Source organism: Rhinolophus hipposideros (genome assembly GCF_964194185.1).
Source record: "Rhinolophus hipposideros genome assembly, chromosome: 8".
NCBI lineage: Eukaryota > Metazoa > Chordata > Mammalia > Chiroptera > Rhinolophidae > Rhinolophus > Rhinolophus hipposideros.
Genome location: NC_138054.1, coordinates 49,508,100 through 49,531,991, shown reverse-complemented (window position 1 = coordinate 49,531,991; position 23,892 = coordinate 49,508,100). Strand labels below are relative to the sequence as shown.

The following is a 23,892-nucleotide window of genomic DNA, read 5'->3' as shown; positions in this document are numbered from 1 at the left end:
TATGGAAATTGAGTACATATCCACTTAAAATCTATTCACATTTCAGTTTAGAGATGGTTCATCTCTAAGGTACTAATTTTTAATTTTAAACAAAATATATACCAAGTGTATAAAAAACAGAACTATAGAACTTGAAGAAAATGTATACCTCTTCATACATTTTTGTAAAAGCAAACCTAACAGTGATAGCTTTAAGATAAAACGCATTTCATTAAAGTAAAATAAAAGTCATTCAAAAGTTTAAGATCTCATTATGGGTTTCATTACGACAAATTAGGTAAAATGAGAAGACTTCTTTGTTTCTGTGTAGCTTCTAGTATATGCTGAGCACTCAATATATTAACGTGAAACAATAAAATATGAATTAGGCTAATCATAGCATATCTAAAATATATTTTATTAAATTTGAACCTACTTAAAATTTTATATTACAGAACCTTGACATGTCACTGATTCATAACCTTTTCCACTATTAAAAATTAAACCAATGAAATCTAGATTTCTGTATTGTTTAAATAAATATCTTAGGAACAAACTACTAGAGAACAAGATATATATACGGTCAAATTTAAACTAACAATGTTTTAAAATAAATAATTTCTTATTAAAATTAGGTTATTCTCTTTTGGAAAATTCTACAAACCCTTTGCAAATGCATTTAAAATAGTATAGAAAGGATTGACATGTAATAAATAGAAGCAGCTATTAAAGATACACAAAGTGTGGATAAAATTAAACGGACAACATGTATAAAACTAACATTTAGAAGTATCATTCTTAAACTGTAGTGCAGTGGTACCTGAATTATGTGCCTTTTAATTTATGCACATGATGGATAGCTTGTTAAGAGGCATATCTGTAACCATTATAATTGATAGTAGCTGAAGGCAGTCAGGTCATAATTTCTATTTAATGGATGGCACAGTAAGAGAACAAAATCTGTAGTAGCTTTTTAAAATAAGTGCCTAGAAAGTTTACATTTATGTCCAAAGTAATATGTATATTCTAGTCATTTCTATGTTGAATTCTTTAAGAAAGACAAAAATCAGCTACATCAAGATCCATATATTATCAAATCAAAATCTTGACTTAACAACTAGAAAAATATTATGGTAAGTGAAAAGAAATGTTCAACTAACCATTAGATGGTCCATTTTTGAGCACTTGTTCTTTAGAACTTGTGGGAGAAGCATATGGGCTCATTCGACAAGTTCCAGTTGTTGGAGAATAATTTGTAATACTTTTCTTCCTTATAATTTCTGAAGGAGCTAATAACTGGAAATAAATGTTAATTTAGGACAAAAATACTTATGTTTAGTTATAAATCTTTGAAAATACTTTTGAAAACACACAAAATTCAACCAATACTCTTTTCCTTGCTCTCTTTCAGATTTTAAATATACTCAATTATCACCTTTAAAGTGAACATTATTTTTTAAGTTATGTGCATATTTCAGTTCTCCACATTAATTAGGGCATCTCAATTTGGTATTTATGGAATTTTAACATTAAAGGGTTACTACCTTCTGAGGTGGTTATTTCTAAACAGGCAGAGATGGCTGACTCTCCCAATTAAATCCTGAATCTTGCTGTCAGCTGAACATGAAGAATCATTATGGGTCTGAGCAAGGAAAACTCTCAGACTGTCTCTTATTAAAACCCACAAAGAAATCCTAGGGAGGATCAGTACTGTCCTAAATTTTCACCAAGTTTCTCTGTCACAGTGTCTTATCTTACAGATAACCAAAATACTCAAACAATTGAGTATGGAATTTAAGGTCTTGGAGAATTTGGCATATCCTGTACAAATCTTCTCTGCAGTTTCCTCCTCTGTGTTCCCACAGATCTTGTGCATATCTCCTACTGCAGTTAACAAATTTTTTATATTTCTGCCTGCCCTACTAGAATTTGAGTTCCTGCAAATAAATATCATTTCTTCATCTTAGTACCCTACAACTCAAAAATGTGATAAATGACATAAAAGGAATAGTCCAACATACTTGGCCAAGCCACTCTACATAGAATACATTCATTTGTTCATTAATTCATTCATCCATTACATGGCACCTGTATTCCCAGTCATGAGGCTATAGACATTTGGGCCTTAGCCCACTCTTTCTTATCGTCCCTGGGACCTAGTCTTTCTAGATCCCCATTCATCATCTACTTCCTCCAAATACTCATTTTCACACTATTGATTGTTTGTGGTTCTGAATTCCCTTTAAACCTGTTTTCTATAATGCTTACTAATCACCCAGCATTTGCTAACTAATGTGTACAAAGGAACTGAATAAATTGTTCTGGCCTCATAGACAACAGAGAAGAGGTCTTAGGGTAGTATGTGCTAAAGAAATTAAGAGAGGGAAAATCAAAGTGGGCCGCAGTAGTCTCACAGAAAGATTCTTATGAGGGGGCGGGGCAGGCTAAGATAAGTGAAAATAAAAAGGTATGAAAAACCTGAAATTTAGACGTAAAACAGACATCATAGGGTGGATTTGGAGGTTAAAGGAAAGGTCTGAAGGTTTGTGATGTGTTGCCAATATTGTAGAACTGAACTTTAGCTTGGTAGCTGTCTTGAAATAGTTATATAATTCTCCATTTTCAACTATTCTTTATTTTTAAGACACCAAGGCAGAAATAGTGGCTGTTTCACATTTTTCAATAATCTTGGTATTAATTCCAGAATCTACAGCATCAAGTTTTTTTACAGTTAAGATTTTTAAATGACAAATACTTCTTTGTATTGAGGGAACAAAAAGCATTCCATTCTTTATTTTATGTACCCACAGTAACCACAAATGTAACCAATATCTTTAAAAAAAAAAATCAAACTATAATATCAAGTTATAACTCTAAAGCAATCTTTTTTGTAGGGTGAAAGGGTTTTAAGTCTCTTTATCAGGTGGTTATTATTACCTCTCCATCTTGAGTTTTCACCTGTTTATATGTATTCAGTCATAAACTATGACATTTATCCAATCCTACCCTACTTTTCCAAGAATTTATTGCCCAGAACTATTTTACTGTGTATGTACAAGAAATGAAAGTCACTACCCTAATGCACATTTATGTCAATCTGTTTTCCTATTTTCACCAAAAAATTATTTTTTCCAATTGCCAAATATCTAAACATTGTAACTGTAGATCATACATTTCTCCTTGAAAACAATTTTCTAGCTTTCATAAAATAAGTCTTTGTGTGCGCACGCGTGTGGGTGTCTGTGCATTTTTTTCTTCCCTCACCTTAAAAATACTGAGGCTTCTCTTTTGATTTCTTTTGTTTGGTCATCTGTGTTGTTTAAAAGGAAAAAAAGTTTGTCTACAATTATTATACATAGAGGGAAAAAGGAAACCTACTATCCCACTAAATATTCCTCAGTAAATAACATTTTTATCATAATATCTGTCTACTAATATACACAAAGGCATAATCTTATTTCTCTAAGATTTCCCTGCCCATCAAAGTTTTAATAAGATCTTCTAACTTTTAAACCTTGAAGATGCTCAAAAGTGACCGTAGAATCCATCTAAAAATTTCTGTTCTGCCATCCCCCAAATGTTGAAAGACGTGGCCTACTGATTAATCTCCCATAACAGGAAGAGTTAAGAAGACGGATTTGAGAGAAGACTGATCTACTACTTGAGAAGTCTGGCATTCTTTCCATTCAGCAGTGATGAGTGCTACCTACCAAATGCTTTAGAAAAAGAGGAAGAAAGTGAGAATAAATTTGGGGAGAGAAGGGAAAGAATTCAGGATGCAAACAAAATGTAATAAAACAGAAATCAGATAAATCACAGCTACTTCTCTAATAATTTACAACTGCTTGTAACATTTACTGACTGACTCCTTATAGATACTTACTACCACTACTAAAAAAAATTCTATGATCAGCCCAAACGCCACTATACTTTTTGTAAGGAGGTCAAACCTTGTACATTAGCAAAACTAAGGTTTGGGAATTGATTTTTCTGCCTTGAAAAAAAAAAGAAATGAATCTTCTCCTTATAATTTCAAATATATATGACATTCTCCTTCAATATCTTTCACAAATTGTAGCTTGCTTCGTAACTTTGTTTAAAGCATATTCTACGAAAAGATGCCTGAATTTATTGATTTTTTACCTATTATAAACAGTCTAGAAAGTACTAACTAAAGGTTTTTTCAGTATTAAATATGAGATATAAAGGATCTGCTATTATTATGAACTACTAGCCTATGCTATCACTGAAATATTTAAAACACAGGTACTATAGGTATTTGGACAACCAGAAACAAAAGAAAAGTTAGGTCAGTCAAAGGGAGATAATTTTTTATAAACTTATACTGGCTAATTAGGTTATTAGAATATCTCACCTAAGATATTAATTATTAATACTAATTATGGAATTTACATGAGAAAACCCTAGATTCAGAGGGTGCTAAAAAAATGTATACACATTTTAAGAAAGGAAAACTGTATTAAAGTTGTAATACTCAATATATACCGACAACAAAAGATGAATACAAGTCACATTTGACTTCTGCAATTACAAGAGGTGCTCAAAGTGGTTTTCATCAGCGTCCAGACACTTCTGATTACAGCAATCTACTGCTTGAGCAACATTGACCGAGGTGTCCACTTGTATACATTTTTTTGGCACCCCCGGTATTAGCTGTCTCAGAAACTTTTCATAATATAGGCCTACAGTTCCTAGAAGAGTCCTAGATACCTAGTACTAACTTCTGATCAGCTGCCACAATTATCCTTAATGGTTCTAATAATGTTGGCGTTTTGCGGTTGTTTTTAATGATAATTGTGGAAAATAAAAGCATTTTTCATTCAGTGATCTTAAAGGGACAGCAGGAAAAGAATATAACCAATATATTAGATCTGTGGTGATGGAAATATTCTATTTCTTGATTGGGTGTTTGATACACAGGAGTATGCATCTGTTAAAACTCACTGAGTTGTACACTAAAGATCTGTGAATTTCACGATGTATAAGTTTTACTTTGATAAAAAAATTTTAACAGGAAAAACTTTAAAAATTGGCTAAAAAGTTGATACACTAGTGACTAGTGTTTTGATTAGTGCTCATTGTTCCATATTTTAAGATACTAAAATACTAATTTTAATATTAATGATATTGATATTCTGTTATTCTCTTCCACTTTAATCTTTTTAGTGAAATAAGAAGTTTTTATTGCAAGTTTTTAATGAAATATTTTCTTGGTTGTTTCCCATCATTCCTTCACATATCCTCATATGTTTCAAACTACAAAGTGAATTCCACCTCAAATATATTTCTGTTTATTGAAGCACGATTTACATACAATAAAATGCACAGATCTTATGTGTTGGGCTTCATGAGTTCAGACAATTATATACACTGATGCAACTACCACCCAAGACATAGAACATTTCAATCATCCTAGAAAGTTCCATTGTACCCCGTGTACCCAATTTCCAGTCAGAGTCAGCCATTCTCTAATTCCTATAACCACAGATAGTTTTGCCTATTCTTGAACTTTACATAAATTAAGTATGTAACTTTTGTGTATTTGGCTTCTTTTGTTCAACATGTTTTTGAAATCCTCTATGCTGTTGCATGTGGTAGTACTGTGTTTTTTGAATTGTTGAGTAGTATTCCTCTGTATAAATCTGTATAAACCAGAATTTGTCTTTCTACTCTCCTCGAAGGACATTTGGGGTATTTTCAGTTTGGAAATTATTCACTTATTATAATAAATTAAGTTCACCTATTATTATGAATTAAATTACTAAGAACATTCTTGTACATGTCTTTTTGTAGATATATTTTATTTCTTTGCGAAAGCTAGGAACGAAACTGCTAAGTTATAGAATGGATATAGATTTATTTTCTAGATATAAAATAAAAGCTAAACAGTTCTCCAAAGTGCTTGCATCATTTTAAATTCCCATCAATAAATGAGTCTCAGGTGCTCGACATCCTCACCAACCTAGTGTTGTTTTAGTCATTCTAGTGTTGTTTTTTTAAAAAAACCATCTGTTTGGTTGTTATTTAGCTATTCTAGTGGGTGGAAATGGTATCCTATTGTGGTTTTAATTTGTATTTCCAATGATTAATGATGAACACTTTTTCATGTTCTAATTATCATTTAAATATTTTTGTGAAATGTCTAAGTTTGTACATTTTTATTGCAGTCTTTTGTTGTTGTTTATTTATACACGTTTTTTGTCAGATATATGCATGACAAATATTTCTTCTCAATCCATGGCTTGCCCAATTGTTTTCTTAATGGTGTCTTTAAGGAGCAGAAATTTCTGATTTTGTTAAAGTCGAATGTATCAACTTTCTCTGGTTAGTAGTTTTGTGTTGTATGAAATTTTGTTTAAGGTCTGAAAGATGTTTCTTTCCAGAAGCTTTATGCTTTTGGCTGTTACCTTATTTATACCTATGATAGTATAAGGAATGGAAAGTCAGAATTTCCATTAGCAAGAAAAGAGATTAGATCAATAGTCAAAAACATTTTAACAAAGAAAAGCCAGGACCAGAAGCTTCACTGGTGAATTCTACCAATCTTTAAAGAAGAACTGACACCAATCCTTCTCAAACTCTCTAAAAAAAAATAAGGAACTCTTTCTAACTCATTCTAGGAGGCCAGCATTATTCCGATACCAGGACTAGACAAATAAATCACACAAAAAAGAAAAGTACAGACCAATATCCTTTATGAATATATATGTGAAAATCCTCAACATATTGGCAAACCAAAACAAAAGGAAAATAAAAAGGATTATACATTATGACCAAGTGGGATTTATCCGGTGAATGCAAGGTTGGTTCAATATATAAACCAAATCAATGTAATACATAGTATTAAGAGAATGAAGGAAAAACACACATCATCTCAGTAGATGCAGAAAAAGCATTTGGCAGCAATCCAACATCCTTTCATGATAAAAATACTCAACAAATTAGGAGTAGGAGGGAACTTTCTCAGTCTGATAAAGGTCATCTAGCAAAAACCCACAGCTAACATTACTGGTAAAGACTGGATACTTTTCCAGTATGACCAGGAACAAGACAATGATGTTTATTCTTGCTACTTCTACTGAACAATGTTCTGGAGGTTTTAGCAGGACAATAAGCAAGAAAAAAAAGGCATCTGATTGGAAAGAAGGAAGTAAAACTACCTATATTTGCAGATGACAATGATCTGATGTACAGAATAACCTAAATAATCTATGAAAAATATTAGAGTTACTGAGTTCAGCGAAGTTGTGCAATATACGCTCAATATAAAAAAAATAGTTATATTTCTATATACTAGCAATGACCAATCTAAAGTGAAATTATAAAAACATTTACATTAACATCAAAAAGAAAATATTTAGGAATAAATTTAACCAAAAGAGTATAAGAATTGTATACTGAAAACTACAAAACATTGTTAAATAAAAAACAAAGACAATAAAAATAAATAGAGATACATTATGTTTTCATGGTTTGGAAGAATTACTAATGTGAAGATGGCAAATTCCCCAAATTAATCTGCAGATTCAGTGGAATCCCTATCAAAATTCCAAATGCCTGTTTTTCAGAAATTGATACGGTGATCCTCAAATTCATATGGAATTGCACAGGATACAGAATAGCAGAAGCAATCTTGAAAAAAAAAAAAAGTTGGAGGACTCACACTCCTCGATTTCAAATTTACAGTAGTTAGAACATTTTGTTTACTTTGAAAACGTACAGTAATTAAGATAATGTGGTAGTGGCATAAAGACAGATATATAGACTAAAAGAACAGATCTGAGAGTCCAGAAATAAATCCATACATTATAGTCAACTGATTATCAACAAGGGTGCCCAGGTTATTCAATGGGGAAAATAGGAGCTTTCGACAAATAGTACCAGGACAACAGAATATACACATGGAAAAATAAGTGAATCTGGACTTCTATCCTCACACTATGTACAAAATTTAGTTCAATTAGGTCTTTGATCTAAATATAAGAGCCCAAACTATATAACTCTTAGAAAGAAACACAGTAAAAATTTGCATTATCATGCATTTAGCAACAGTTAAAGCTAGAATCCCCCAAAGCACAAGCAAAGGAAAAATAAACTGTATTTCATCAAAATTTAAAACTTGTGAATCAAAGGACACCATCAAGAAAGTGAAAAGACAACACACAGAACTAGTGAAAATATTTGCAAATCATACATCTGATAAGGGTATAGCATTAAGAATGCATAAAGAATTCTTACAACTTAATATTAAAAAGACATATAACCCAATTAAAAAATGGGCAAAGGATTTAAATTGATATTTCTCCAAAGAAAATATATAGATAGCCAATAAGCACACGAAAAGATGCTCAGCATCATGAAGAAAATGGAAATTAAAACTACAGTGAGATACCACTTCACACTCAGCAGGATGGCTAGAGTCAAAGTCAGATAAAAACAAGTGATGAGAATTTGGAAAACTCAGAACCCTTACATACATATACTGTTAGTGGGAAGGTAAAGTGGTACAGTCACTGTAGCAAAGAGTTTGCAAGTTTCTCAAAAAGTTAAAGATATGACCCAGCAATTTCACTCCTAGGTATATAATTAGTACTTACAGGAGATGAGGAAATTGGGACTAACTGCTAATAGCTATGGGATTTCTCTCTGGGGTGTTGAATATGTTCTGGAATTAAGATAGGGGTGAGAGTTGCACAACCTAGTGTGTATACTAAAATCCCTGGTATACACTTTAAAATGATTAATTTTGTTATAGTAATTATATCTTTAAAAACATCCTAAAGTTGAGAAAAGAGAACAAACAACTGTGAAAAAGTATATGAAGTATTTGGAGAATTTGAACAAAAATTGTCCATTGATGATTAAAGAATTAACTGTTAATTTTGAGAGATATGATCATACCATTATATTTTTTAAAAATATCTTTTATCAAATATATGGTGATGGAAGGAGAACTGACTCTGGGTGGTGAACACACAATGGGATTTATAGATGATGTAATACAGAATTGTACACCTGAAATTATGTAATTTCATTAACAATTGTCACCCCAATAAATTAAAAAAAATCTTTTAGAAATAACTATTGAAATATTTATGGATGACATGGATAATGTTTGAGATCTGTTTCAAAATAATGTAGTATAGGGGGTACTGAAGTATATGTGGGAGTATAAATGAAATAAGATTAACCTTGTGTTGATAATTACTGAAGCTGGGTAATGGCAACCTATTATCTTTGTCTCTATGTTTGAAATTCTTCATAATCAAATGGAGAAAAAAAAGAAATCACTATTTTATAACTGTAGTGAAATAAAGGATCTATGAAATAAACATAAATGAATTCTAAAAACCATTAGGGGAAAGACTAATAGGGAGTTTTATTACGGAGGAATCAGGATAAGACCTGAGCCCAATAATCAGTAACCAGGCCACTTGGTATGCTTCTGTAGGTGATGCAGCACAAACTACACAGACTATCCATGAGGCATTCTTATAAAAAATTCAAACCAGAATCTAATCAATCCTCTAGCTTTAACTAACCGTTTTACAGGAAATAAGAATAGGCAAATCATTTAAAGGATACCACAAGAAAATGATCAACCAAACCCAGAATGTGGAAGATGCTTATAGAGCAAATGCCCCAGTTTTTTTCAAAAAATAAATTACAAAAAAAAGTGAAATTTAAAAAGATTTAAAAAGACAAGATAGCTAAGAACAATTACAATGTGTAAACCTCGTTGGGGTCCTGTTTTTAATACGCCAACTATAAAAGGACATTTTGAAACAACCATGGAAATAGGAATATAAACTGAGTGAAAGATAGTATCAAGAAATTACTGTTAATTTTGCAAGGTCTGATAATGGCACTGTGTTTATGAAAGAAGACATTACCTATCAGAAATGCATATACGTACTAAAGAATACTCTGATGAAATGACATGTCTGGGACTTACAAAATATTCCTGGAAAAATATAGACACACAGACACACAGAGTATGTGCCACTTAATGATGGGGATACGTTCTGAGAAATGCGTTGTTAGGTGATTGTCTTTGGCCAAATATGATAGAGCGTATTTACACAAAACTAGATGGTCGAACCTACTACACACCTAGGCTACTGCTACTAGGCTACAAGCCTGTACAGCACATTACTGCACAAAACAACACGAGATTAAACCATATGCAAGAAAAATAATTGTGCAATCAAGAGACAAGGTAAACACAAGACGTATGAGGCTGCTGCTGGCGTAACATGGCATAATGTTACAGTAATTTTTTTCATAAGTAGAAAGAGTACAGTCCTTTAAAATATCGATAATAGTAAATAAACCAGTAACATAACCATTCATTACTATGTATCATGTACTGTACACAATGGTGTGCGCAGCGCAGGTTTGTTTATACCAGCATCACCACATACACAGGAGTAAAGTATTGTGCCATGATGGCTACAATATCACTAGGAGATAAGGATTTCTCAGCTCCGTTATAATCTTACGGAACCAGCATTGTATATAAGGCCCATTGTTGACAGAAACGTATGTTGTTATGTGGTGCTTGACTGTATATATATATACAAATATATGTGCAGATACATACATAAATAAATGAAGCAAAATGTGAGTAATTGTTGAAGCTGGGTGAGGACAATGTGGAGGTATTATTTTCTCTGCTTTTCTATATGTTTGAAAATTTCCATAAGAAAAAGGTAAGGAAAAAGGGAAAGAGACTGAGGGAGGGAGAGAAAAAAAAGTAGCTTTGAGACAGATTAGTAAGTAAACCTGCTGAGTGTGAGCTATAAAATTTCCTAATGGCCAGAAGCTGTGTCTCAGAGAGATTAAGACAAGCTTAAGCTTTTGTGCAGTGGCAGTATCGTAGCCAATGAGGTTTATCCGAGGCGCGATTATTGCTAATCGAAAACTTTTCCCAAGACAAGCTTAGACCATGGAAATAATCAGACTTAGAAATGTCCTACCGATAGTAATGGAGTAACCTACTGTTGTGCGGGGCGGCCTGCGGAGTCTCATCTCCCGCTCCCCACATAAGAACGCTCCCCACATAAGAACGCAGGACACGGTGAGGCCAAACAGGAACACCCATGGAGCCATAGATAGGGGAGTCAAACCAATATATTTTCGCTGGCGGCCAGGTTGGAGACACAGGAAACAGGAGCCACACAATTCTCAACCCTCACTGCGCCGCTTGCAGGCTCAGCCACCATCTTCTTGCTAGCCCCCGTCTTTCTGCTAGCGTAGCCACAGCAGTTATATTAGTGGCCAATGGCTCACTGGTCACAGCTGATGGCCAGCCAATCACAGTTGATGGCCATTTACTACCTGAGCCAGCACCTTTCCACATGAGGCTGGAAACTGCTCTGGAAGCTGGAAGAACCTGGAAACTGCTCTCTGGGGCCCTGTCCCCACACCTACGTCCAAATCAGTGCACCTCCCCCAAAACCTGAACTGCAATTCCTTCTAGCAGCATGCCTGTTGAGTTTGCCTTAGAAGGAACTGTGCTCCTTCCCTTCCCATCGGTAGCTTCTGCTTCTTCCATTCCTTCTCTGAGATGGCTTGAAAGAGATTGGGTCAAGCTGGCTAAGTTTATGACCAGGTAGCCAATTGTCCCTATACATTCATCTGGACTGCTATTGGCAGCAGTTTGTAATAAATCATCTCTGCTCCTGAAAATTCACCAAGAAACAGTGTTTGGAGGGCAATAACTTGAGTAGCCCAAATACTGTAGTTGATGATAAATTGAAACCTTCATCACTCCTTACTAACCCCCACAATTTGGGAGGTTCAGCAAGTGGTGGTACTTGCAGTGTACATTCTATATATTAAAGGAAGGTCACAGGAGATGATCCATATCTCTGCTTCTCCCATTAGGAGAATCATAAAAAAATGACTTTTGTAGACTTGCCCTAACATCCTAGAGGGTGAATCTCCATGAAGGTCTATAGCTATATTGGGAACACGGGGATATGGGAATTCCAATGTCTCTGAGAGAGGAAATAGCAGATTAGGATGAACAGGCTCCAGTTCAACCAACTGGCATATGAAAGCCATCTCCTTTCCTTGGACACCAAAGTCTTCTTCCTTCCTCATCATACTGGTAAGGCAAAATGACCACAAAGTTACTACTAGTTCCTCTGTAGCTTCATAGCAATTAGGTACTCTTAGAAATATAGCTATACATTTTGAATGTCTGATTTTCCTTTGCCTGGGCTAAGGAAGTCTCAATGGGATCACTGGCATGGGGGTAGATTCTTAGGAGCCTGGCTGCTTCAGGGCTAAGTTGTCACTGCAGTAGATGGAAGTATAAATGTAGCTGAGGAGAGAAGCCTAGACTTAGCACCAGCGCAAAAGCTATCAGATCTAAAATGTGAATATAGAACTGCAAACAAATGATGAGGCGGAATACAAAGGCTGAAAACACCAGAAATAGATCAGAAAATAGAAATGTTGAAGGCCCAGGCTAGGATGCTGAGAACTGCAGTTTAGCAGGTGGTGGCCATGTGGTACCAAGCTAAGTCAATTGGTTTAAAGGTACAGAATTGGGCCAAACATAACAATGTATTTATCTAATACAGGTTATTAGCTGTGGCACTGGCTAGCTTGATACATCCTAAACTGAAAAAAAAAAAAAAATGACAGAAAGCCTGCCATAATGACAACTGTACTTCACGAAAAGGATGAATTCCTACATGGCCATTCTTTTCCACTCAAATAATGTTACCATCTCCCAAAGAACAGTTTGAGGGCAGGAAAGAACACTATTTCATTTCAAGCTGGACTACTCATCTACCAAAATACCATTTTGACCAAAGAAACAGATGCAGAATTACCGTCACAGCTGCATTCTGTGTAGAACAAGTTGGATAATGGTACTCTAAATTGCTAATTACACTGCTAATGATTTTTTTAGTAGCATTGCAGTATTTTGCCACCTTTGTTTAAATTTTTTTAAAAAGCACCTAGGAAGTTTTTAAAATGGTAAATTGTTAAATACCGGTGAGTCTTCCAAAAAAGAACTCCATATAAAATCATTTCTTGAAATGGCATTCTCGTATGGGATTTTGTAGGAGCTTACTTATTGACTAGCTCCTTGTTTTAATTTACTTTCTCACCAATTTACTTGCACTTAAGATTACTGAGGCCATAAGTATCTCAGTATTAGTGTTTGTATCTAGATCCATATTAGTATGAAAAGATAATAAACTAACATATGTCATGATATGCTGGCATTGGGAATGTGCTATGACTAGATTTACAAAAAAAGTAACAGCAACAGTACAATTTTATTTTTATTGTGACAACCATGGTGAAATTTATTAGTGTTACTATTTTATTGTTTAATCATGTCAGCATAGCTGAGGGAAGGTAATTACATTTTTGATATAAAAATGCTGTTAATGCTTTTATTTCAATTTACCAGATTATAGACTAAAGCACTGCCATTGTCCCATATTGTTTCTTGTGCATTTAAGTGGCAGAATAGTATTTTCTACAAATAATGAATTAATTTCTAAATTACTTCATTAAGGTGTCTAAATAATTTGCCTCTTAAATGAAAACCTCAAGCTTGCCAAAGACTTTCATACGTTAGATTCACAAAAATATATGCAGAAAACGGTGTACCAATCACAATCATGTCACAATTTTTTTTTGGTAATTTTTGTACTTAGTACGGTAAATCAGCTGTTAAAAAATTAAGATCACAATCTTATTATGCAGTTACAAACTCATAAGCAAATACTTACATTTGCTTCTAACAGACCATCCAATTTCAGTGATCTTCTAACACTGCAAACAAAACATTTAGAGAAATCTTAGATTTGATATGCCTTAAGTAGCCACATATTCAAGAGTGATATATATAAACAAAGATTCTAAGTACTTTCTCCAAGTACAGTAGAACATCATATGAAGAAAGCTGCTTTTTAAAAAGAGCACATTTCAAGATGGAATCATAAATATTTAAGTGGATCTTTTTATGCATATGTGGTTTTATATATGTGCACTATCACACAATTCAATCATTAAAATCATATAAAATAATCTTCGTAAAAATTACTCTATTTGTGTGTTTTAAAATACCACTAATGATAAATTATACATCAGAACAAAACAATTTATATACCTTTAGTGGAGATGTTGAAAGTATATTATTTGCACAAATAATGCACTAAGTACTAAAGGTACGAGAAGCAAGGTAAATAAAGTTTTGCACATTATTCTAGCTTGAAACATGATTCAGTGCTACCAGGCTATGACCTAACAGAGGAGCAGATGCTCTACGTCTTTATAAGTCCCCAATCCATATGAAAATATTGTTTGTCTCCTTCACTAAACTGATTCAGGAACATGTCAGGCTCTCTCTGTGAAAAATCTGTTCTGCTAAACTGGATGCCCAGCTGTTGGTGACAATGCTTAGAAAGGAAAGCTGAATATTTATAATACTTTATTTCATAGAGCTGTCTTCTAAAGAGCAGTCATCAACATTTTATTGAATGCAGACTAAATGCTCAAAGGAGAAAAAGGTCAATATAAATTAAAACTAGTTTTCCCAGTGACAAATACAGCATTTAAAAGTACTTTCTTGATCCCAGAGAAACAGAAATTGTTATTTAAAATATTAGAGAATATGAGCATTAGGCAAAAAAAAAAAAAAGTATTATAAAGGTTGTGGTATAGAAAACAAACAAAACTTATACATCCTAGAAATGACTATTCATAAAAACTGACTATTGACTTTCACACGGTAACAGGAGCAAGAAAAAAGTGAAAGAGATATATAATTTATAAAAATTACTGAGCAGTAAATATTAAATACAAAAATTTAATCTATCTAAAAAGGTTTCACTTAATTTTGCTATTATGTCTATATTAGCCTATCACATTATTTCTTGAGATTAATTAAACCGATTTAAAGAATTAGTTTTATCTTTTAGAAGTCCACTTGAAAGAAATTTAATGTGAATTCTCAATGAGGCAATAAAATAGAGGTATGAACACATAAAAATGGCAATAACTCCCCCCAAAGTATTTATATTTAGCTACAGATATGCATTACCCTATTCAGATGTGTGAGATGTTTTGGCATTTTAAAAAACTCCAAAAGTAGAAATCAAAAACTATAAGTACACAGTATGGTATTTTTTTATCCTTTGTTTTCATTCAAATGCTGTTAAGGTGCTATACTACCTTTCAGAAGGAAACAAGCGCTACCCTGTTATTAACTGTTCAAAATATTTTTGCTTTATTATTGATAGCTAATTCCTAGAGAGAAAAACCAAATGTTCAGACTTAAAGGTTTCTAGTTTAGGTCCTAGGTTGATCTAAGAAGCCCAAGGAAATATGTAAAAGTAAACAAGTAAGCAGAGTTAGACTGTTATCTCCCAGTTTAACCGTTTAGTGAGAATCTAAACACATGATTTATTACGGGAAATGTGGTTTTCAGATAATTCAGGCATCTAATAACCAAAAGCTAACATTTACAAGAATCATAAAAAATTTTAATACACTAGATTAGGAGAAATCTAAGAAATCACTTAGTTTACCCAGTAAAGATGAGTTGGTGTTACTTGTCTACTGTCACACAGCTTAAGTAAGAGAAACTTAGATCTCAGGTCCTGTGCATAATACCTCTTGGTTGAATTGAGGGAGAGGCTAAAGAAGAGGTAATAAAGAGCAAAAATCTACCAGAGGAATTTATGACCATCTATTTTTACCATTCTATTAGAACTGGGCCCATTGAGCACCTACTGTATGCTTTTACCTTTTTTTTTTTTAACTCACTTTACTCAGGTACAACTGCAATACAAGCATGAGATGATGTCAAGCAGATTAGGAGGATGTTAACAGGAAGAGAGAGGAAAAGATGGACAAAACATATTATAAAGGAAGAACAGGCAGAACTTGATTAGATACCTGGGATATTTTCCTAAAGTATTTACTCACTTGCTACCAGTACTAGTTAGCAATTAAAAGTGATATATCCCTGGTAGTTCCATAAAGTTATAAGCAGCTCCTGTGGTTACTACCTTGGTTTACAAAAATTGGGTCCTTAAAAATAGGCAAAGAACTCAAATAGAAATTTTTCCAAAGATATGCAAATGGCCAATAAACACATGAAAAGATGCTCAACATCACTAACATCAAGAGCAGCACTAATATTAAGGGAATTCAAATCAGAACTACAATTAGATACCACTTTACAACCATTAGGATGGCTACTATCAAAAAAACAGAAAATAAGTGTTGGCCAGGATGTGGAGAAACTGAAACTCTTGTGCACTGCTGGTGGGAATGTAAAATGGTATAGCTGCTGTGTAAAACAGTTGGGCAGTTCCTCAAAACATTAAACATAGAAATACCATATAATCCAGCAATTCCCTTCTAGGTAAATATCCCCAAAACTGGAAAGCAGGGACATGAACAGATATTTGTACACCTATGTTCATAGCGGTATTATTCACAATAGGCAAAAAGTGGAAGTAATTCAAGTAGCCATCAGTAGATGAATAAGTAAACAAAATGTGGTATATACACACATACGCACATATACACACATACAATGGAATATGATGCAGCCTTAAAACGAAACGAAATCCCGACACATGCTACAACACAGATGAACCTTGAAGACATTATGCTAAGTGAAACAAGCCAATCACAAAAGGACAAATACGAGATGATTCTACTCAATGAGGTAAAGTAGTCAAATTCATAATGACAAAAATAGAATGGTGGTTGCCAGGGGATGGAATGGGTGAATAGGGAGTTACTGTTTAATAGGTACAAAGGTTCAGTTTTGCAAGATGAAAAAGAGAAAGTTTTGGACATGAACAATGGTGATCTTGTACAACAAAGTGAATGTATGTAATGCCACAGAACTGTACACTTAAAAATAGTTAAAATGGTAAAATTTATGTTACATATATTTTAACACAAAATAAATTATTTAAAAAAAGGTGAACTATCATTTGATTCCTAATTAAGAACCAGGAACGACACCTCAAAAACTCATGAAATTACATGAGTTGAGGTTCTCTTACAGGACTTTTAAAACATTGGATTAAATATAATTTTGAATAGCTGAGCTGAGGGTAAGTGTGTGTGTGGAGGGAGGAAGATAAATTTAATAAAGCAGGTAAGACTCAGGGAGCCTTGATGCTATGCCAAATTCTTTCCCTATGGTTGGGCAAATCACATAATCTCACTAAGCTTCCTCAAGTTAAAACTGGCCTATAAACTAGTAGGAAATTTCTGAATAGAAAATAAAAATACCACTTAGCATGGCAGTGCTTCCATTTACTCCTCACTATAATGGAGATGGTAATATTGTCAGCCACAATTTCACAAGTGTTTAGAATTAGTGAGTATATTTATGAGATATTTAGAAATCCTTTGATGAAAGGCAATGGCCAAGTTCACTCCTTAGGTATAAACTGAGATATCGAAAATGATTTCCCCCCATTCTATGTATAGGAATGAGCAAAAAAGGGAGAAGAATCTCCTATGTCCTCTTTGCATTCTTTCAGTCAAGCCTACGCTCTTTTGTGTTCAACATTCGTAACTGTTACACAATAATTTACTATCACAGAATGGGTGAATGGGAACATCACTGCATATAAAAATATGGTCACCATATGGAAGCACATAAATGATTAAACCTCTGTTATTCTTCTTGACCAAACTGGTCAAAACCTTAACCAGTTATTGGGCAACATCTAATGGCATCAAAAGCTTCTTTATTGAAAGATTAATAAAGAATTAGCTAAAGAATTCTTACAGAAGCAAAGGGAATAAACTTGGCAATAATGACGCCAGAAGATAAACAGATAGAGGTAAGATGTTCTTTTGTGTTGAATAAAATGAGAAATACCATAAAATCACGTCTCTCTTAAATGGGTACTCTGAAAATGAACATTAATAAAATATTCATTACTATTACCTTCTGTGAGAAACATATAAACGTGTATATCATCACACATACATATACATAAAAAACATAAGTCCTTTAAAAGAGTCTAATGAAAGGGGCCACGTAGGTTTATCAGAATTAAATATGGTAGATGAGTAATATTTTACATACTTTCCTATATTTTACACCATAAAAATAATAAACTAATATTGATGCTAATATTGACCTTGAGTTCTAGCACAATCATTTCTAAGAAGTCTTCCCTGAGAATGTCGTTTGCACTAAGGATATTTCAACTCTATACCTATAGCACTTATACATGTCTCTCTCATTAAACCTATTCTGTTGAAATAGTCTATTTACAAGTTAGTCTTTCCTCCCTAGACTAAAATATTTATATCACTCGCACCTTGTCTGTTAACTGGTAGGTTCTGAGTTCTAAAAATGCTTGTTGAACTATCTTTCCCACTAAAATAGAAACTCCTAGAGAGGTATAGTATCTGTTCACATTTGAATCCCCAAAGCCTGACACGATGATGGGCACAAAGGTATTATACAAATTAATGATTTATTTAATTGTATTTATTTTTAATTTAAAACCTCAGTCTCATATCCAAGAATATATTTAATTCTTTTAATTTTTATGATCCTCCAATCCTATTTAAGGCAGTTTAAATGTAGGTCCCAAAAGATGTCATATTAACACAGTCTTATCTCAAAAATAGTCTCTTATATGGATTTGTGTCTTATCAGTTCTGGAGAAATCTAAGGCATAATCTCTTTGACTCACCTTCATTCTACTTTTCTAGAGACTTCATCTAGAAGTAATTTTAGACTTTCTAGTTCATGTTCCATTATCTCTAAACTCCAATTTCTTATCATTGGTCTCTATGCTGCATTTTTGGCAATTTCAGCTATATCAGTTGTTTAATTCTTTCATCAACTGTGTCTAACGTACTGCTTAAGCCATCATTAGTACTTTTTGTTAAAAAAACAATTGGATGAGTTTATTTGTAACTTAATTTTAAACTTAAGTAAAGTTCTAGGAGTAAGAGTTCTTGTTATCCTTTTATCCAGACTTACCACTTGTTTACATTTTGACCCATTCGCTTTATCATTCTCTTACTATATAAATACACATATACCAAGGGTGCCAAAAAATGTATACAAGTGGAAACTTTGGTCAACATTGCTCAGGTAGTAGTTCATCATAATCACAGGTGTCTGGATGCTAATGGTAACCACTGTGAGCATCTCGTGTAATTGCAGAAGTCAAATGTGACTTGTATTCATCTTTTGTTATCAGTACAGTATATTGAATATTACAATTTTAATAGTTTTTTCCTTTCTTAAAACTTGTACACATTTTTTGGCACCCTCAGTATATATATTTTATAAGCATAATCTTTTTTTGAGAAACACAGAAGATGGAGACATCGTATACCTTTACCCATAAATATTTTTTTTTAAGAACGACATTCTCTTATATAATCACAATACAATGATCAAAATCAGGAAAACATTTTTTGACATATAACATTCATTTCAGGTGTATAACATAACTATTTGGCATATGTGTGTGTTGTGAAATAATCATCAGTTAGTCTAGTTCAGATCACAACAGTTACAAATTTTTTTCTTGTGATGAGAACTATTAAGATCTACTCTCTCAGCAACTTTCGAATATACAATACAGTAATATTTCCTGGTGTACCTTACAGCCTGGTGAGTACACATTCCATTCCCAGGACTTATTTATAACTGGAAGTTTGTATCTTTTGACCATCTTCACTCATTTTGCCCACCCCGATCTTTCACCCCTTGCTCCCCACAAACTCTGGCAACCATCAATCTATACTCTGTATCTATGAGCTTGTGTTTTTGTTTTTAGATTCCATGTATAAGTGAGATAACACAGTATTTGTCTTGCTCTGTGTGACTTATTTCACCTACCATAATGCCTAAATCAGTGTTGTCACAAATGGCAGGATTTCCTTCTTTTTTATGGCTGAATATTCTACTATCCACATTTTCTTTACCTCTTTTTCCATTGGTGGATACTTAGGTTGTTTCCATGTTTTGGCTATTGTAAATAATGCTGCAATGCACATGGAGGTGGGTGTAGATCTCTTCACGAGTTAATATTTTTGTTTCCTTTGGATAAATACCCAGAAATGGAATTGCTGGATCATATGGTAGTTTTATTTTCAATTTTTTGAGGAAAGGTCATACTGTTTTCCATAGTGGCTACACCAATTTAAATTCCCACCAACAGTGCACAAAGTTTCCCTTTCTCCACCTCCTTACCTGTACTTGTAATAAATAAGAAATCTTATGTGTAAATATCTTGTTTTGTATCAAATTTTCTCCCAATACTTTTAAAGAGCCACTGATGATTTTCGAATTCTATCATTCTTTTGTATTTATTAGTTAGCATTCTACTCCAAGAAAGAGCTTTCCTTTTTCCTCTCTGTTTATTCACTTATTTATATCACTATGGAATCATGGAATTTTATTTTATCCAATGGATCATAATCAATTCCTATCACTTATTTTGATGTTTAATTGTCCGATTTGGCTATGGGACCTTTCCCCTTTCACACTGCCTCCAATGTACCCTATGTATGTGTAATTCTTTGACTGTTTCTTACTTTCCAGCAAACACAAACAAATGTTCTCTATCCCAGGCCTTGAATTTAACTTTTGTTTCAACAAGATTTGTGTTTTTTTTGTGGACAATGGTATTTAGAAATCATTATCTAGGCATTAGATGTGTTCACTGCTACCTACTTATGTGATTGTTTATAGGCAATGGACAGAGGTAAAACAGAAAACACACACTTTTATTATCTACTTGTATCTTCATATGTACCAAAAAAAATCCATGATTTCATAATGATACTTCCAATACTAAGCCAAAATATTTTAAATTTCTCTATCCAACAGTGAAAACCTAGTCCCATTATCTTCAATACACTTATTACTTACACAGAAGCTAGTTTTATAAGTGCTAACCCATATCTCTATTTACTGAGAGTCAATATTCACTTAGTATTCTTAAAAAGGAAATGCACATGCAGTCATTCTACAGGGTGCTAAATATTTCAATAATATAATTTTAATTTTAATTTCCCTGATGTCTAACAAAGTACTTATTTCCATTCTTATAACTTTTTATTAGGTATTGGTTCAAGTGTTTGAGCCATTATTTTAATAAGGCTTTTGTACGTTTACTGCTGAGTTGTAAGAGTTCTTTATATATTCTAAATATAAATCCTATGTTGGATATGTGCCCTGTGATGTCAACCTCAACTTTAAGGCCATGCATTTGGCAGAATACATTAACTGCAGTGTCTCCTAATATAACATGTACCTGTTAATATGCTAAGAAAACAGTTGTACAAAAGTTCCACTTTTACTAGTTTTTTGGTTCCCTACTACCTGTAACAGAACAGAATCATAGCTCCGGAAGTATCACCACTTACTAAGCAAATACATGCCAGTTTCCCATGTCTTTCTATCAGGGAGTTTGCTACATTATCCTTGCAGCTTCACGAAAGTGCTAACTGGGTTTTTTTCTAGTGCAGCAGTAGGGAGACACGTCTTTTTGCTTAATTCTGGGGAAAGGAAAACCTCTTTAATAATCTGTAACTTTTTAAGTGAAACACATTTATTGATACCTGTGGGTAGGACACTATGTAAAGTGCTGAGTTTCCTTATCTGGAAAGTAGAGATAATAGCAGCCTCGAATCTCTTAAAGCCCTTTTCAAGAATTCAACGAGAAAATGTAGATAAAATGCTCAACACAGTACCTAAACCATAAAGATTCAATAAATGTAGGTTATTATTCTTCATATCTTTCCACTTTCATGTCAATTTCTACTTGATACTAACATTTGCCCCGCTGTGTTACTTTGTATTTTTTGAACTGTTACTTTGAACTGAGAAATTCGCGAGTCTATTTGATACTAACATTTGCCCCGCTGTGTTACTTTGTATTTTTTGAACTGTTACTTTGAACTGAGAAATTCGCGTGTCTCTAAAGGTGCACAGGACGGGGTACTTAAGTCAACCTGGGGACAAGGGACAGCCGGAGAATTTCACATGTTAAGACATTAATCTCCCCACCCCAAAGAGAATCTTCTTTACTGAACTTAAATTTTCTGCATGGCAGCAACATGAAAACGGAAGCCCAGAACGGGCTACACTTTCTTGTGTGAGGCGGGAATCCAGGTCTGAGCCAGTCCTTGAGTTGTCCCAGACGTTTATACGAACCACACGAACGTAGCCACCAAAGGGCTTTATTGAATTATACAGGGTGTTTCAATCTACTCTGCATCATCCTCGGCATGTTAACCATATTTGAAATTATTTCAAGCACTACCCACATCCCTAAATACAGCCCACAGCATACAAAAGCTGTCAAAAGCTTTGGAGAATCAGAATTAAAGTGCACAAAGACCGCATAACTCCGGCTGCTAGGCGAGTCGACGGTACCAAGTACCCGGAACTGTCGAAGGAGGAGAAAAGTTTATACTCAGAGAAGGAGAAAAACAAAAGATTACTGGACCACTTCATATCTACTCTTCTTGCTCACAGGGGAGCCCGTCAAACAGCAATACCTGGGGAGGAGATACCTACGGCATTTCGCCATTCAGGGAAGCACCACCGCCGCGGGACAAAATGAACTGAGCAACCTCTTCCGAAGACAACCTTCCGAGGGAAACGCAAAAGCCTGAAAAGCGCGCGCCTGTGGGTGCTCAACGCTGTGTCACACTCAATGGGGCCCCCCGGAAACATCGTCTCCGCGACAAGGGATCCGAGAGCATGCGGGGAGAGGAGAAAGGGAGTCTCTATCTGGAACGGCATCATGTCCTTGCTAGTGCAACACAGGACCCTCTCTCACGACTCTGGCCCTAACAACCCCCGAAAGAGGAGCGATAGAACCCTGTGGATTAACTATCCGTATATTTCTAGCCGGACGATTTAGGGAGGTGCTCTGTATCTTATTTCCGGTGGCAGGGAAGTGCAGTTGCCATGGTAATTAAAGAAAGGATGAGGTCCGCCTGGCTGCGGTGAGCGGACTGTGGGATCGGTGCAGAGAGACCTGGCTTCGCTTCCTCGTTTGTGAGCTGGAATTAGGTAGCAATCAGCGCTCTGTCTCTTTTTGCCCGTTCCGTCCCTTTCCGTTCGGCTTCCATTTCTGCTGCTTTTACTTCTCTGTCATAGTAACACTTGGTCCATGTAGGTACTTAACATGTGCATCTAAATGCAGTCGTATGCCCAGAGAACTAAAAAAAAATAAAATAAAAAATGGAGAGATGTTGCCGGAGATCAGCTGTGAACATATTTCGCTGTATGGGGACGGTGCCTGGCTGGCTGGCTGGCTGTTTTCACTTGGCCCTTTAAAAGCCCCAGGCGCTTGTTAGTTTATTTTTCTTGCTATTGTGGGGCTGGTTATTTATGGAGCCGTTTGCTGCAATCGACTCTCTAGGCCCCAGTCTGAGTCTCGGGCTGGAGTTTTAAATGAAGGAGGTTTCCAAGCCTGAGGGGGTACAATTATATATTTATTTAAGCTTCAGTTTAGTCTCTTGTCATAGGAAGGGAAAGAATAGAATTCTGGAACATTTCTGCCGTGGGATTTTCACGTGAGAGAGTCACCTTATGTGGAAAGAGTATTCGAAGACGACCCTAAAAAAAAAATAAGTACATTTTTAAAATGCTTGCTGCAACGTGTACATTCATTCTCTCTTTCTGTTGGAACGGTTTTCTTTCACATTTTTGAGGAGATGCTCGCACGCATATGTGTTTAAAACTCTGACGCTTAATTATAGTGACACCAATTTGCAGTAACCAGACTGTGACTCTGCATCCCTATGGGGGTCCTTCTAAATCTGGTGTAATAGGAAAGTGTCAGGCAGGCGGTCTGTGTATTATAAATAGGGTACTTCATCCATGATAAG

At 34.4% G+C, this 23,892-nt stretch overlaps 2 protein-coding genes across 11 annotated transcripts in view; one reads left to right on the top strand and one right to left on the bottom strand.

The window, feature by feature from the left end:
- ITGB3BP (integrin subunit beta 3 binding protein) overlaps positions 1 to 22,719 on the bottom strand; it is a 43,619-nt gene extending 20,900 nt beyond the window's left edge. For 2 of the 7 annotated variants that reach the window (XR_013993796.1, XM_081056305.1), the window contains exons 1-3: positions 22,571 to 22,702; positions 13,764 to 13,806; positions 1,140 to 1,275 (exon numbers count right to left, since the gene is read on the bottom strand). Coding sequence is in view for 5 of the 7 variants with exons in the window: in XM_081056305.1 (XP_080912431.1) it covers positions 1,140 to 1,275; positions 13,764 to 13,806; positions 22,571 to 22,575 (184 nt within the window). In the remaining 2 variants the exon portion in view is untranslated. Of the gene's footprint in view, positions 1 to 1,139; positions 1,276 to 3,243; positions 3,290 to 13,763; positions 13,807 to 22,551 lie in introns of all 7 variants that reach the window. The other 5 variants (XR_013993797.1, XM_081056303.1, XM_081056306.1 and 2 more) reach the window with 4 other exon arrangements.
- Positions 22,720 to 22,943: 224 nt separating this feature from the next.
- Positions 22,944 to 23,892, top strand: part of LOC308501022 (phosphoglucomutase-1) — a 117,981-nt gene continuing 117,032 nt past the window's right edge. For 2 of the 4 annotated variants that reach the window (XM_081056578.1, XM_081056576.1), the window contains exon 1: positions 22,958 to 23,071. The gene's annotated coding sequence lies outside the window, so the exon portion shown is untranslated. Of the gene's footprint in view, positions 23,072 to 23,892 lie in introns of all 4 variants that reach the window. The other 2 variants (XM_081056575.1, XM_081056574.1) reach the window with 2 other exon arrangements.